Below are 15,720 nucleotides of genomic sequence, written 5' to 3' on the forward strand. Positions count from 1 at the left end.
GTTGGACTAGAGATGACCTGTGAAAGTCCTAGTGGGACAAGTGAGATGAAGATTGCAGGTTTTGCATCTGCAGCCTTGTTAGTGTGAGCATTGAAATCTCCCAGGATGACAAGTGTGGGGTATTTCACCATCACTGACAAAGTGTCAGTGAACTCTTTTATGAATCTTTTTGTCTGTGGTGGTCTGTAAATAAGCATAAAATCTATGTTGACTTTGGTTTCTATTGTCAGATGAATGAATTCAAATGAAGTCGTCTTACCTCACCTGAAGCACATCTCTTGCTTTTAATATTTGCAGAGATGATGAATGCTGTTCTCACCTGCTTTCTTATCCTGTCTAGGTCTGTGGTGTACTGACTGTCCTGGATGTATGTATGAGGTGGGCTAACACAGGGCCTCCAGTGTCATCCAGACAGTCCTCATTAATTAACATTATATCAGGTACTTCATCACTGATGAAGTAATGTATTGTTGGTAATGGCAGATCTTGCATTGATCAGCATCAGCTTTAGTTATGCAGAGCTGTCCCCGACCATGTGTCAGCAGTATCTGAATACTGAACCTTCAGTAGTACAGTACAGAGTTCCACCACTTGATCCACCAGATTAACCGTATGGGATTGTAAGAGAGATGTGTTTTCCTACATGAGAAACACTAGAGGAGGTTGAATAACACTTTGAAACAGTGGGTGACCTATGCATGAATAGAAGAGTTGGTTGACATTTCCCTGCCCCATGGAAATTTTTGACTTTTTGGCAAAAACTAGAAAACCAAAATATTTAAATTTAGAAATGTCACCACTGTGCCTTATGGAAGTGGTAGTCCAGGTACCTCATGTTCCCAGTCTCCTGTATGGGCTGTGTTGTTTCATCAGACTACAACTTCCATTATGCACCACGGTCTCCTCTTTTCGGGTTCTTGTCCAGTTCTTTCTTCATGTGATATCCCAAGAGGGAAATGGTCAGTGTCTTTCTCTCCCTGTCCTACTACCACAGCTAAACTGGCAGCAGCTGGGAGGACCCTCTGCTCCTAGAAGTTCCCAGTGCAATGTAAATGTGACTCATACAGTGTTCCAGCTGTGTGTGTAATGCTGAACTGAGGGCCTTCACTCTGCTCAGGGTTTGGAGCATACTACGAAAAAGGGTAATTTTCAACAGATTATAACTAGGCCAACTTTGAATGGGATTTCATCTCACTAGCAAAAGGCACCTCTCTGACCTCAGGGCTGTTCCGCTGCCAAAATCCAAGTCCTGCTGCAAGTAATGGAGTTGTTAGAGGTTCTCAAAACAAAAAAGGTTGCAGGAATATATATTAGATGGTGTTAGGAAACATGAATAGAGAGCACTGCTTAGAACCTTTTTCTAATATGAAAGAGAGAGTGGTGAAGAGAGGGAAACAGTGGGGTCCAGCAGCCAGAGTACAAGGGTAGCGGGTGGCAGAGTTGGCTTCTGTTCCTGGCTGTAAGCCCATGGGCCAGGCGGGACAAGTAGCTTCCCCCCAGCAGCCTGGTCTTCTTTCCTCTGCCTCCTTGTGTGTAAGGTGCCTGGGGCAGGACCTGCCTCTTAGTACTGTGTGTACAGTGCCCAGCGCAAAGGCCCCCGGTCTCCCTGGGGACGCGAGGTGTCGCTCTCGGGAGCCTGAGGAAGGCTTGGCGGCACTAACGGAGCCAGTAGGGAAGGGAGGGCGCTGGAGACCCGCGGCCTGGGCGGCACCTGCCCGCCCTCTCACCGTCCCGCCCCTTCTGTCCCTCGCCGGCCCTGCCGGGGGGGCTGCGCCTGCGCGCTCGCTGGAGGGGCTGCTGCTGCTCCGTGCCCGGCGCTCGGACCCGGCTGGCTGGCGGGCGGCGGGTGAGGGGCCGGCGGCGGGGCAGAGCGATGAGCTCCCGGAAAGGTACCGTCCCGGGCGGCTGCGGGAGCCCGGCAGCGGTACCGGCTCCTCGGAGCGGGGCTGAGGAAAGTCGCCGCGCGCCCACTAACCTGTGCCCGTCTCTCCCCAGTGCTGGCCCTGCAGGCCCGGAGGCGGCGGCCCAAGCAGCCCGCGGCGGCCGGCAGGAGGGACAAGCACAAAAAGTGAGTGCGGCGCCTCGCCTCCCCCATAACCCGCCGGGCCCCCCATTCCTCTAGGGCGGCCCCCTATATTGCGCCGGGACGCCCCATATCCCGACGAGACATCCGGATCCCCCCCATCCTTCCGGGACAGCCTCCCATGGGATCCCCCACATCCCTCTGTGTCAGTCTCCCCCATCCCTTCGGGACAGCCTCCCCCCGCGGGACCCCCATAGTCTGCCGGGATGCCGCCCCATGCGACTCCCCATATCCCACCGGGTTGGGACATCCGGACTCTATCCTTTGGGTACCGCCCCCTCACGGACTCCCCCCTATTTCTCTGGGGCAGCCTCCCCCCTGGGACTCCCCATATTCTTCCAGCATGGGGCTCCCCCAGGACCCGTTGACATCCCTTTGGGACAGACTACCCCCCAGAAGACCCCCCCCATTCTGCTGTCATCCGATCCCCCAGAAACCCTCACTCCCATGCGACTCCTCATATCCCACCGGCATTGGGTCCCCAAGGAACCCTCAACATCCCTCTGGGACAGCCTCCCCACCCAGGACTCCCCATATCCTGCTCAGATGGACCTCCCATGGGACCCCCATATCCCTCCAGACAGCCCCCAGTCTCCCCAGATCCTACTGGGACACTCCCCCCCCCCCCGACTCCATCTCCTCCATATTCCTCCAGACAGCTGTCTCCGAGCCACCCCATATCCCTCTATGATAACTCCTCTTGTTACCCCTATATCCTGCCAGGATAGCCCCCCACCACGGGGCCCTGGAACCCCCCATATCCTACTGGGGTGGGCTCTTCCATATCCTGCTGGGACAGACCTCTGTCTTTCTGGGACAGCCCCCCAGGAACCCCTAGTATCCTGTGAGGAGAGTTCTCCCAAGATTCACCCCCCCTCCCCCAATATTTCTCCAGAACAGCCACACCGGGGCCCTCCCATATCCCCCCTGGGCACACTTCTCCCTGACCGGGCACCCCTCCCATGTCCTGTAGGGGAATCCCTCCTGACTTGGGTGCCACCCTTCCCACCAGAACATACCCCTGCTGGGGCACCCAACAGTACCCCTAATATCCTACTGAGAGAGATCCTCTCCTTTGCCCCATCCAGCTGGAACAGGGGGTACCCTGCCTATATAGCCCATTGGGACAGGGTATCTCTTCCCGTGCACCTATCCCTCATCCTGCTGGGACAGGACACCCTTGGACACTCTTTCATCTTTGCAGGGCACATCCCTCCCATACCTCTCAGATCTGCCTGGATAGACACAACCTCTCTCCACCCCCCATTCCCTGTAGGGGACACAAGGAGAGATGGCCCCTCCCAGCGCTGGCCATAGTACTCCCACTGGGATACCAGCCCGCCCCATACTTCCCTATACCTTCCCAGAGGACCAGACCAACTAGGATACCTACTCTCCCAATAGCCCTTTTTACCCTTGGGACCCACTAGAATATATGCTTCTCCATGCTTATGGGCATCCCCCATCCAGCTCTTCATATCACCCTCATATAACCCACAGCCTTCTCCATAAAATCCCATCAGACATCACATGTCTTTATTAGATTACTTTTTGCCATGTTCTTTTTCTGGCCCCCACCCTCCTCCCGGTGCACCATATTCCTATGGGTCTCCTCCCAGGACATCCCTCTCATCCCCATTTTTTTCTTCTGGATTTATGTAGAAAGTTATAAAGAAACAGATTCAATCATTCTGGTGCAGTCTTTTCCTGCCTCTTCAGGGATGGGTAAAAAGCAGCAGAGGTTTAAAACTTTTGCTGTGTTGTTCTTTAGATGTGGATAGTAGCTGTGCATCCTCATCCTGTTTTGCTTCTGCTGTATGTTTCCAAAGCATTGTGCTTTCAGTCATATTAAACATTTTTTAATGTAAGAAACAAAGTTTTGTGGCACAGTTGTACTATGTGGTTGGTTCCATTATTTCCAAAAAAACATTTTGGAAGGAAAGTTTGTGATCATCTTGTACAGAGTTTGTATGCTTTTGTTTATCACTTCAGAAACACGTATTTCTCAGAAATGATTTGACATTGTGTAGAAACTTTGTTACTTCTAGATTTTGTACTTTGGGTTTTTACAATTTTCATGAGTCAATATCTGTTTAGATGTGATAACTACAAAGTGGATAACTTTAACTGATGCTTCAGTAAAAATTACAATGGTTAGTATGCTTTTGGTGAGTGCTGCCTTGTGACTTTGTTTTAGTGAATGAATTAATTAAATGACATTATGTTAAAACATACTTTTACTGAGCACAGAACTAGAATATTTTTTTAATGTTAAACCACGGGGCAAACTGGGTGCTGGTAAGTATGAGTGTCCAGTCAGTTGATGGCACAGTCCGTTCCTGGCCACTTGCCATACCAAGTTGGCATTTCCAGATGCAATGCCCCAATCTATTCTGTTGCCTTGGGAAACAGTGGCTTTGCTACAGCAAACAGTTTTCATTTCTTTTCTACTGTGTATAATTTCTTGTCCCTTAACCTTTTACATTATCTAGACCTTTTTTTCTGGCTTACTCTTTTGGGTAACAATATAACATCTTAGCATAAAATTCTGAAAGATGTGTCACTCTTTTGAACACTATTGTGTAGTTTTGTCCCAAAATTTTGTTAACGCTAATATTCAACTTGATTTCGGGAAATAATAATAATACACTGTGTGGATTTTCACATTCCCTTGGCTTGTTTTTAACCCAAACACTAGAGTATTGGGATCTCAATGGGTGGATTTGGTATGCACAACATACAAATTGCATTTGTAAATCCCAGTGTGTGAGGCAAGGGAGTCGTCAAAGCTGTTGATAGAACTTTGTGTGAAACAGTTTTTGTGTTGAACTGCAGGTCTTACTTTGCAAAGGGACTGTGAAATGATACCTTCAACAGATTTTCTCCCTGTATGCTTTGTAGTAAACGTACTTGTTTAGTGTTCTTTATTTCTCAGCATTACAGAGCCAGCATAACTGTGGGAGAGAGAGCTGGGTTCTGTTTGTCTCTCAAATTCAACTGAATTGTAAGGCCTTGTAATCCTGCTGTAGTCCTGCAATATACTAAGGACAAAACTTTCAAACTTGGGTGTTTAAATTTAGCACATGGATACAAAGGTTGTTTGTGGAATCCATGCAATGTACAGTAAACCTCATAGTAAAAAGCAGCACATGTCTGTTGCAGTGCATTGTTCTGTTTGCTGAGACTTAGAATCATAGAACATCAGGGTTGGAAGGGACCTCAGGAGGTCATCTAGTCCAACCCCCTGATCAAAGCAGGACCAATCCCCAACTAAATCATCCCAGCTAGGGCTTTGTCAAGCCTGACCTTAAAAACCTCCAAGGAAGGAGATTCCACCACCTCCCTAGGTAACCCATTCCAATGCTTCACCACCCTCCTAGTGAAAAAGTTTTTCCTAATATCCAACCTAACCCTCCCGCACTGCAGCTTGAGACCATTACTCCTTGTTCTGTCATCTACTGCCACTGAGAACAGTCTTGATCCATCCTCTTTGGAACCTCCTTTCAGGTAGTTGAAAGCAGCTATCAAATCCCCCCTCATTCTTCTCTTCTGCAGACTTAAACAATCCCAGTTCCCTCAGCCTCTCCTCGTAAATCATGTGCTCCAGCCCCCTAATCATTTTTGTTGCCCTCCGCTGGGCTCTTTCCAATTTCTCCACATCCTTCCTGTAGTGTGGGGCCCAAAACTGGACACAGTACTCCAGATGAAGCCTCACCAATGTCGAATAGAGGGGAATGATCACATCCCTAGATCTGCTGGCAATGCCCCTACTTATACAGCCCAAAAATGCCGGTAGCTTCTTGGCAACAAGGGCACACTGTCAATTCATATCCAGCTTCTTGTCCACTGTCACCCCTAGGTCCTTTTCTGCAGAACTGCTGCCTAGCCATTCGGTCCCTAGTCTGTAGCAGTGCATGGGATTCTTCCGTCCTAAGTGTGGGACTCGCCACTTGTCCTTGTTGAACCTCATTAGATTTCTTTTGGCCTAATCGTCTAATCTGTCTAGGTCCCTCTGTATGCTATCCCTACCCTCCAGCGTATCTACCACTCCTTCCAGTTTAGTGTCATCTGCAGACTTGCTGAGAGTGCAGTCCACGCCATCCTCCAGATCATTAATGAAGATATTGAACAAAACTGGACCCAGGACCAACCCTTGGGGCACTCCGCTTGATATTGGCTGCCACCTAGACATGGAGACATTGATCACTACCCGTTGAGCCCGACGATCTAGCCAGCTTTTTATCCACTGTATAGTCCATTCATCCAGCCCATACTTCTTTAACTTGCTGGCAAGAATACTGTGGGAGACTGTATCAAAAGCTTTGCTAAAATCAAGGAATAACACATCACTGCTTTCCCCTCATCCACAGAACCAGTTGTCTCGTCCTAGAAGGCAATTAGGTTAGTCAGGCATGACTTGCCCTTGGTGAATCCATGCTGACTGTTCCTGATCACTTTCCTCTCCTCTAAGTGCTTCAGAATTGATTCCTTGAGGACCTGCTCCATGATTTTTCCAGGGACTGAGGTGAGGCTGACTGGCCTGTAGTTCCTTGGATCCTCCTCCTTTCCTTTTTTAAAGATGGGCACTACATTAGCCTTTTTCCAGTCATCTGGGACCTCCCCAGATCGCCATGAATTTTCAAAGATAATGGCCAATGGCTCTGCAATCACATGCGCCAACTCCTTTAGCACCCTTGGATGCAGTGCATCCGGCCCCATGGACTTGTGCTTGTCCACCTTTTCTAAATAGTCCTGAACCACTTCTTTCTCCACAGAGGGCTTGCCATCTCCTCCCCATATTGTGCTGCCCAGTGCAGCAGTCTGGGAGCTGACCTTGATCATGAAGACAGAGGCAGAAAAAGCATTGAGTGCATTAGCTTTTTCCACATCCTCTGTCACTGGGTTGCCTCCCTCATTCAGTAAGGGGCCCACACTTTCCTTGACTTTCTTCTTGTTGCAATGTCTCATCCTAGGAAATCATTCTAGGATGCAACAATTGGCTTTCTGAAATAGGAAATGCTCCAGAAACTGTAACATTTCATATAGGGCCACTATGAGGTAGGTGTGTTGGAACTAAATATGTTGCTTTTACAACTATAGGCTGGTTCAGCATAGGTCCACTAAAAATGCATTATTTCAATTTGCCTTTTCAGGCAGAGGCCTGAATCTGCCTTTTCAGGCAGAGGCACTCCTTTTCACATGCAGTTGGACTGGAGGGTGAATCCATCATGGTGAAGGGCAGGAGGCATTAGTGTGCTGCAGTGGTGTGTCCCCTATTTTGTTCTGATTTCTCTATTTTATTTTCCTATGCTGTTTTCTAAAAAAGTCTATAGAATAATGTAAACTGCATGATGGCCAGGGTCTGTCTGACTGTGGATTTTGAAAGCTTCTCCCATCCATCTGTAATGCCTTCTTCTGCCTTTCCCTTCCAGAAGAGGACAGCTGGAGTGGAAGCTATTTCCCTTCTAATTTATTTATTTTTTTTCAGCTACAGCAAAGTATCATGGAATGGGGGAGAGTATCTCACAACCTCTGTTCAAACAAAGTAATTCGGGTGGATAGCAATGGCAAGTATTAACCATTGGATACTCAAGAACTACAAGCTATGGAATGTGCAGTAGATAAATTAAGGTGGTCAGACAATGTATCTGACAATGTATCTTTCATGAATTCTTAAATTTTCTAATAGATAAGACCTTTATATCTGGCCACATGCCAATTTGCTTATTACAATATGAAAATATACATTTTGATCACTTCAGTAAAATTTGCCTTGGATTGTAGTTTGAATGGGGAGCAGAACTGTCAATGGCCTTACATAGATTATCAAGACAAAGTGTGAATACTGGATTCTGAAAGTGCTCCCACTTCCAACGAAAAATATTCCATACTCTGCATGTTAGTTGCTCGTCTGCATGATTATGCTTGTCTCAGATAAAAGTTTCAGTCCAAATTTCAGACATGTTGTGTCTGCTGATATTCTGGTGTGGTAGAGAGGCTGTTAGTCACAAAGTTTAGGCTGCCTAGTTAAGTCAGAGGCATAACTAGAGAAGTGGATTGTTTCACCATTCTGTTACTATCGGGTTGAACGAAAAGATCCACGATATCTTTTTATGCTAATGACTTCTCCATTTTCTCTTCTAGTGGCAACCTGCTTCTCCAATTGAGGAGCAATAAACTTGAGACCATTGTTGACTGGTCTGTTTGTAAACAGAGGTGGCTTTTTGCATTGGTTTAAAAACCTGTTTATCTTAGTTAAAAATACCCTTAACTTTTTGCATGACTACTATTTTTGGGTTTGGTCTACGTTGTTTGAGGCAGTCAATTGCGCACAAGATGGATTGATTTCTTTTACCCTCAACTAATGTTCCCCAGCACAGCAGAGGATGTTTCATGCCTCATGCAACAGATCCTGTACTCTCAACTGATCCACACTGGAGAAACACATAAAGCAGGGGTCAGCAACCTTTCAGAAGTGGTGTGCCGAGTTTTCATTTATTCACTCTAATTTAAGGTTTTGCATGCAGTAATACATTTTAATGTTTTTAGGTCTCTTTCTATAAGTCTATAATATATAACTAAACTATTGTTGTATGTAAAGTAAATAAGGTTTTAAAAATATTTAAGAAGCTTCATTTAAAGTTAAATTAAAATGCAGAGCCCCCCGGACCGGTGGCCAGGACCTGGGCAGTGTGAGTGCCACTGAAAATCAGCTCGTGTGCTGCCTTTGGCATGCGTGCCAGAGGTTGCCTACCCCTGAAATAAAGTAAACCAATCAGAACAATAGAAGAATGGATAATACCAAGTTTTCTGAACCCGTATGTACTGAAAAATACCACATCATACTGACCAATGTCAAATAAGGTTTGCCCTACCTTCCCTTCAGCCAGAAGAGATGGTCCTTACACCATGCTCCAAAGATGATCTTTCATGATCTGTTAGATCAAATAGAGAGGTTCTGGAGATAAGAGGTGTCCAATATAAATTGCCCTACTTCCACTATTATTTACATCTCCTGGACTGCCTACTGTGTACTAGATACTGTGCAAATGTAAAAGAAGGGATATTTCTTGTTCTGAAAGGCTTGTCATCTAAAAAGATACAGACAATGGGTTCAGCATAAAGTAAAGTAGCCCCGGCCTATCAGAAGGAGCAGTTTAGCTGTTTTAGTCTTATAGAAATTGACTGAGGCGCTCTCTGGAAAGCTAATGTTAATTTTTAATGAATTGTGAAAAACTGGGGAGGAAGGAAGCCAATGTTATGTCAGTATTTAAAAAGGACTTATGGGATGATCAGGGTAATTATAGGTTGGTCAGCCTAACACTGATCTCTTGCAAAAGAATGGGACAGCTGTTGGGGACTTTGTTGTTAAAAGATGGAAACATAATACCAGCCATGGAAAATAGAAATTAACTCAGCATTCATTTCCTCTTTATACACATCTGTCATAATATTTCCCCTGAGAATATTAGGGGTAATAACACTCAAAAGTGTGCTGAGATCTTCAAAGGCAGGACAGCTCAGAGGACCTCACAAAAATAACCAAATGTAAATGAAGGATTGGAGAAAAAGATGCATCACTTATTTTTGCATCCCTGTATCCCGGTTCTAATCCTGCCTAGCTCTCATCTTTTACTTTTTCCCCCCTATACTATCATTCAATAATTACTTGTATTGCAGTAATCTCTAGAGGCCACACTCAGGATTCAGGCAACACTGTGCTAAACAATTAAAAAAAAATTATACATTTCTCTGCCCTCTCCCCCTGACTTTAGTCTGTGTACTCAGTGTTCTATCCATTCCTAAATTTAATTCTTTATTTTACAATTGGTGTCAGCTTCTGTCCATTTCAACTGACTTACCCAGCCTCCTGTTCTCCCCTGTTGTTTTTCCACACAATCCCTAACTTCACTCTCTGGTTCCTCCTTATGGCTCTGCGAACCATCATCCCTCTAAAAAGTTCAAAGAGGCGTGGCTTTGTTAATGTTTCTGGAGCACTGGCGTTGTGAACAATTGTGCTTGCCACTGTCTAAACTGCAAAGGTGCCCCCGGCGTCTGAGCCCCACCCTTGGGAGTTACTGTCCAAATGGTGTATGGAAGGTAAGGTAGAAGGGCAAGAATGGGCTAACATATTACATAACTTATTGTAACATTATTACATTACAACAACCTATATGTACTGTAACATGGCAAAATTGCCATCTGACAAATTTTTGTCTAGCAGTGTTTGTTTGGGAAGACTGAGATTTTCAGACTAAATGTGTACTTAAGTTAGTAAAAGGTACTCTGTACAAATAGCATCTTGTTACTGCACTGTATATTTTCTAAATGTTTCATAGACTTTTAGCCAATAGCTGTTCTTGATAATAGTGGGGAGTCAGGTTGCTGAAACTCAGTGTGTTCATTAGAAATGTACCCCAGGTTTTGCTCATGTCATGCTTGTCCCTTTTCAGCAAATAAATTGGCAACTTTTGATTTGGTATAGGAATTCTGGATAAAGAACAAATGTGTTTCACTAAAATGTCATGTTTAGTGTCACTTCTGAGATGATCTTTTTAGGAGGGTGCCTGTAAAAAGCAATCTTGAAGAAATCTCTAACTCTTGAGAAATAAAACTGCTTATTGATGGTGTAGTTGTTTCACAGTTTTTCTCATCCAAAAAGCTATCAGTAAAAACACTAACTTTTCTAAGATACGGGAGACTGAGTTTTTCTTTGTCCTCAGGGATAGGAAAATAACATTGACTTTAAACTATGGTATTGAGTGTCTCGTTATCATTTTAGAATTCTGGCAAACAGTAGGCAAACCTTGCACTGACTATAGCCCAGGGTTGTTGAAGTCCTTGGTTTTGTTTTTGTTTGTTTTTTGTAATCTTTCTGTTGTAGTTGCTGCAGTGATAAAAGCCAGAATTTGTACATTTACAAAATCTGCTTCTTAATTTGTAATATTGGAATCACTTATATGAAAACTAGCAAACAGAAACCTTAATAAAAATTGTACCATATTGTCTGTATATTCTGTTAATTGTTCAAAAGAGTTGCATCTCCTTTGTGCCATTTCTTGAAACAGTTGCCATTTTCGCTTTTCTCTTTCTCCTTTGGCCTTGACCTAACTAGTTTTACAATGGAATTTGATGAATTTATAAACAGGATTATATGACTGCGATAGCAGGGGACTGGACTTGATTACCTGAGAGGTCCTTTCCAGTCCTATTTTCCTTTTCTGCCTTCTCGTCTCATCTTTTGTTCATATATTTCCCCCCCGTTTGTCATCTTTGCTTGTTTTTTGTTTCCCCCGTCACTCACCTGAAGGTGACATGCTACATGGGGATGCTACTAGTGGCCCCTTGTGGGCTGTATGTTTTTGTGGCTAAGTGCAACAGGAGTAGAGAAGAGAATGTTAGGCCGTGAGCTGATCTTGCAGCCCTATGTGCTTGAGGTTCGCCTTTTGTGTACTGTGCCTCCCTTAAAGGTTGCTACAAGTGCTGGAAGCATATTAACAGAGGAGTTTATAGGACAAATCCAGCGTGATGTATTTTTCTCTATTCCTTCTGTTCTCTGCACTGTGGCTCTTCCTCTTCCAGACTGTTCAGTAGGGAAACCATGCCTTATTGTATGCATTTATATAGTGGAGCAGAGTTAAAGTTGCTGTGGGATCCTTAATTCTGAATTTCCTGACTTTTTACTTCATTAAAATCTCAACCTAATTATTGCTTTAACATAGTCTTTGTATATAACTTACTTTATTCTGGCACAAAAAATTATATTTAAATTGGCTAAGGTGATCTAACCCTGACACATGCACTACATAATTAACTGAAAACCTTTAAGATGAGGCATGAATATTCCACACAATTTATACATCAGTGAGTTAAAATACTGATGTAAAATTTCAGCTGACACATTTCAAAAATAGACTGACCTATGAGCCACACTACGCACTTAAGAATGCTTTCATTATCCCCATTACTAATTATGTACTTCATAATATAGGAGCAGACTGGTAAATTCTTAAGGTAAAATCTGTAGAAAAATATTAATCCGGGAACAAATCTTGCAGTATGCAGTAAACATCTTTGTAAAACTTCAGAATGGACTAATCCTGTGAGAGTTTTGTTATGAAACTTTGAGCAGAATAGAGTGTTAAGTTATGCAGTTTCAGATCATAAATATAATAAGGTCCTGTCCTCTTTCTTTAGACCAGTGTATCAATGGCTCATCAGTATGCTTTTTTTCTACTTTGCATATTCAGAAATATTTTCACAGCTAATGTGTAATTTTCTGTTAAATGCTCCAGAAAAGGGTGAGAGAGAAGCTCACATGGACATAATTTGGTAGTGTTTTGCTTTAGCAAAGTTTAGGCTCATGTATAGGGAAGTATGAATGTCACTACTGGAACTGTCCAAAGTAAGTGTTTTTTGGAAAATTTTGTACTTAGGCAGATTTCTTAGTTTTATGTGTGTGTTATTTCATAGCTGATATCTATTTTTGTTATTTATGACAGTGTCCCTCTGAATGGCCTCTTGTTTCTCTTTAGGTAAGATGTATTGAGGACAGACCAAAGTAGTCTAAATTACTTGCTTACCTTTAATTACATCAACACTTGCTGTATAACACGCATGTAAGCTCTTTTTCTATTTTTTTTTCTTACAAAAGAATATACAACCCATAATAAGGGAGCAAACATATGCAAATTCAGGAAATAGTATCAGATAAAGTAAAATTTTCATAGTGTATTTAAATATTCTCTAAATATGATAGAGAAAATTTTATTCTCAAATCACAGATCTGCTTGTCTTTAGGAGCTTTGACATTTTGCCAATTACTCAGACCTTCAAATAGGGTTTCTTCCAAAGTAGTTTGACCTCTCTGTGGCTCTTTGGAGTTATGGGTATGCACATTTCAATTTCTCCTCCTCTGGAGCTCATGCTGTTAATTAAGGGCCAAAATCAGACTTCAACTAACAGACTATGCATGTCACCAGACCTTCACCACTATTCCACTCTATCACATGTATAGGGCCCTTTGTTTTTGGTTTCTATTTTATTTATTTTTTCCTGGGAATTTATCCGTGTTTATTACTACAACAAAAATAGGTGAAAATTGGTGGAAAAAACTTAATATTTTTATGGGGTAAATATTGGGGTTTATTTTGGTGGATCGAAGGATAGGGAAAAAAGTATTCAGTAGATTATGCTTTGATGAATGGAATTCAGTGTGGTTTGCTGTAGAAATAAAACAGAACTCAAAATACAATGCCACCTCTGAGTTTAAGAAAACAATACATCTCTAATACCCAAATAAAACTTCTCATTTGTATAAACAGTTTACTGTTGTAGACTTAGAACTATTAGTCTATAAATATTTACATTTAATAATTGGGCTACACCATTTTCAGTGCATACACTCAACTTCATCCTTTTCTCCTTTTTTTTTTAAACTTTCAAATACTTCCTTGTGTTCTGAAACGTATTCTGATACAGATTTTCGTTTTCTTCCCATTTTAGTATGTCAGATCTTTAAACCGTAATCTGCTAACAGCTTGAAATGTCTGTGTGATGGGTCTGAGATTCATCAGTATGTTCAGATGTACATGCACTTCAGAGCTTGCATGTGTGCCTGTTTGTTTGTGTGTATTTTTTTTAGACCAATAACCTTACTTCAACATGCGGCTTTGCATATACACACAGGGCTCCCATAAGATGGATTTATACACTGCCCTTCCTTCTTTTGGCCTCGGATAAAGCTCCAGTCAGCATGAAGAATTTTTTGTTACCTCCCTCCCTCAGCAATATCCCTCCCTCTGGCTCACAAATCTGTTCTCTTTTACAGAACCAGAAAATACAGAGCTCTGGCTGACACTTAAAATTTAGATTGACCTTGGTACATTGTGCAGGGCTATGAAAAATTCACACCCTGTAGCACCATAGTTAAGCAGACCTAACCCCTGGTGTAGATACGTCTAGGTCAACAGAAGAATTCAGCTCAGGGAGGTGGATCTACACTGATAGGAAAATCCTGTCCATTGAGGTAGGAAGCATCTATACCAGAGGTGGGCAAACTACGGCCTGTGGGCCACATCATGCCCGCGGGGCTGTTCTGCCCGGCCTCTGAGCTCCTGGCTGGCCCCTGGCTCCTCCGCTGCTGTCCCCCTTCCCCTGCAGCCTCAGCTTGCCGTGCCGGCAGCGCGGTGGCATGGCTGGCTCTGGCCGGGTGGCGAGGCTCTGGCAGATTTACAAGTGAACACAGGGTGCCCTGGCATGGGCCCCCCAACAACAGGGCCGGGCACTTGGGCAGCTCAGCACCGGCGCGCCCCCCGTGTGGGGGAGGGGCTGCATTGTGGGGGCAAGGGAGTGGGTGGGGTGAGTGGTGAAAGCGCAGGGAACATGGCCAGAGGATTTTGAAGGAGCACTAGGTGACCGCACAGCCGGCCGGAGAGAAGTGGTGCTTTGAAGGGGAAACCACCCCTTCTCTCTGGCTGCCTCTACTCCTCCTGTGTCCTCCGCCTGCGTTCACAGGGCCACATTCCGAAAGGGGCTGGGGGGCGTGGATAGGGGATGGGATTCCAGGGGGGCAGCTGGGAGTAGTTAGGGGCAGGGGGTCCCGGGATGAGGCGATCAGGGGATGTGGGGGGATTGATAGGGGGTGGAGTTCTGGGGGGCGGATAGGGGACAAGGAGCGGGGGGGTTGGATCGATTGGGGGTTTGGAGGGGGCAGGAAGTGAGAAGGGGCAGGGGGCAGGCTGTTTGGGGGGGGCACAGCCTTCCCTACCCGGCCCTCCATACTGTTTCGCAATGGTGATGTAGCCCTTGCACCAAAAAGTTTGCCACTAGCATCTATACTATGGCATTACACTTGCATAGCTGCAGTGCTTCAACTCTGCCACTGTAGTGGGCATAGCATATATATGCCCTAAGCAAGTTACTGTTGTCAAGATGGCAACTGTTCCTAAGTGTGGGATGTCCTATTTATGGAGCAGGCATGATCTCAGTTGGCTGTCTGCTTCCACTCCTTCTGTTTCCTGAACTAGTGCCTGGGAAGGAAAGTCTGCAACATACTTCTTCACTGCGTGGTTACTGGGCAGGTGCTGAATGGAGACTTGTGGCTGAAACTACACACAGGCACCATGTGATGGTAAAGAGGTGTCAGAATCCCTTTTCCTGAGCTGCTGCTTTGGTGTACCTTTTTAATTCAGCCTTCCTGCAGGCCTGCTACGTGAAAGTACAGTCAAACCTCGCAATAACATGCCCTGCCATAACGCGAAATCACATATAACGTGATCATAAGTTGGCTCCCTTTTAAGGCCTAATACCAGTGGTCCCCAACGCCATGACGCCCGCCGGGACATTGATGTGCCCTGCCTAGTGCCCAGGAGGGGAGAGAAGCTGCGGTGCCGCACCTGCCGGGGACAGAGAACTCTGAGGCTGTGGGCGCCAGTGCTCACTGTCCCCGGCAGGCGCGGGGCCACGGTTCCTCTCTGGCTTGGAGAGAAGCCGCGGCCCCGCGCCTGCCGGGGACAGTGAGCACCGGCGCCCGCAGTCCTAGAGTTCTCTGTCTCTGGCAGGTGCGGGGCCACAGCTTCTCTCCAAGCTGGAGATAAGCCGCGGCCCTGCACCTGCCGGGGACAGAGAGCACCAGC

At 45.1% G+C, this 15,720-nt stretch overlaps 1 protein-coding gene across 10 annotated transcripts in view; it reads left to right on the forward strand.

The window, feature by feature from the left end:
- Window positions 1-1,754: 1,754 nt before the first annotated feature.
- SRPK2 (SRSF protein kinase 2) overlaps window positions 1,755-15,720 on the forward strand; it is a 273,846-nt gene continuing 259,880 nt past the window's right edge. For 5 of the 10 annotated variants that reach the window (XM_039517259.1, XM_039517323.1, XM_039517314.1 and 2 more), the window contains exons 1-3: window positions 1,844-1,889; window positions 1,996-2,068; window positions 7,572-7,650. In XM_039517259.1, coding sequence (XP_039373193.1) covers window positions 7,587-7,650 — 64 coding nt within the window. In that variant the 5' untranslated portion in view covers window positions 1,844-1,889; window positions 1,996-2,068; window positions 7,572-7,586. Of the gene's footprint in view, window positions 1,890-1,995; window positions 2,069-7,571; window positions 7,651-9,699; window positions 10,184-15,720 lie in introns of those variants that run through there. The other 5 variants (XM_039517267.1, XM_039517333.1, XM_039517340.1 and 2 more) reach the window with 4 other exon arrangements.

This window comes from Mauremys reevesii, linkage group 1 (genome assembly GCF_016161935.1).
Source record: "Mauremys reevesii isolate NIE-2019 linkage group 1, ASM1616193v1, whole genome shotgun sequence".
NCBI lineage: Eukaryota > Metazoa > Chordata > Testudines > Geoemydidae > Mauremys > Mauremys reevesii.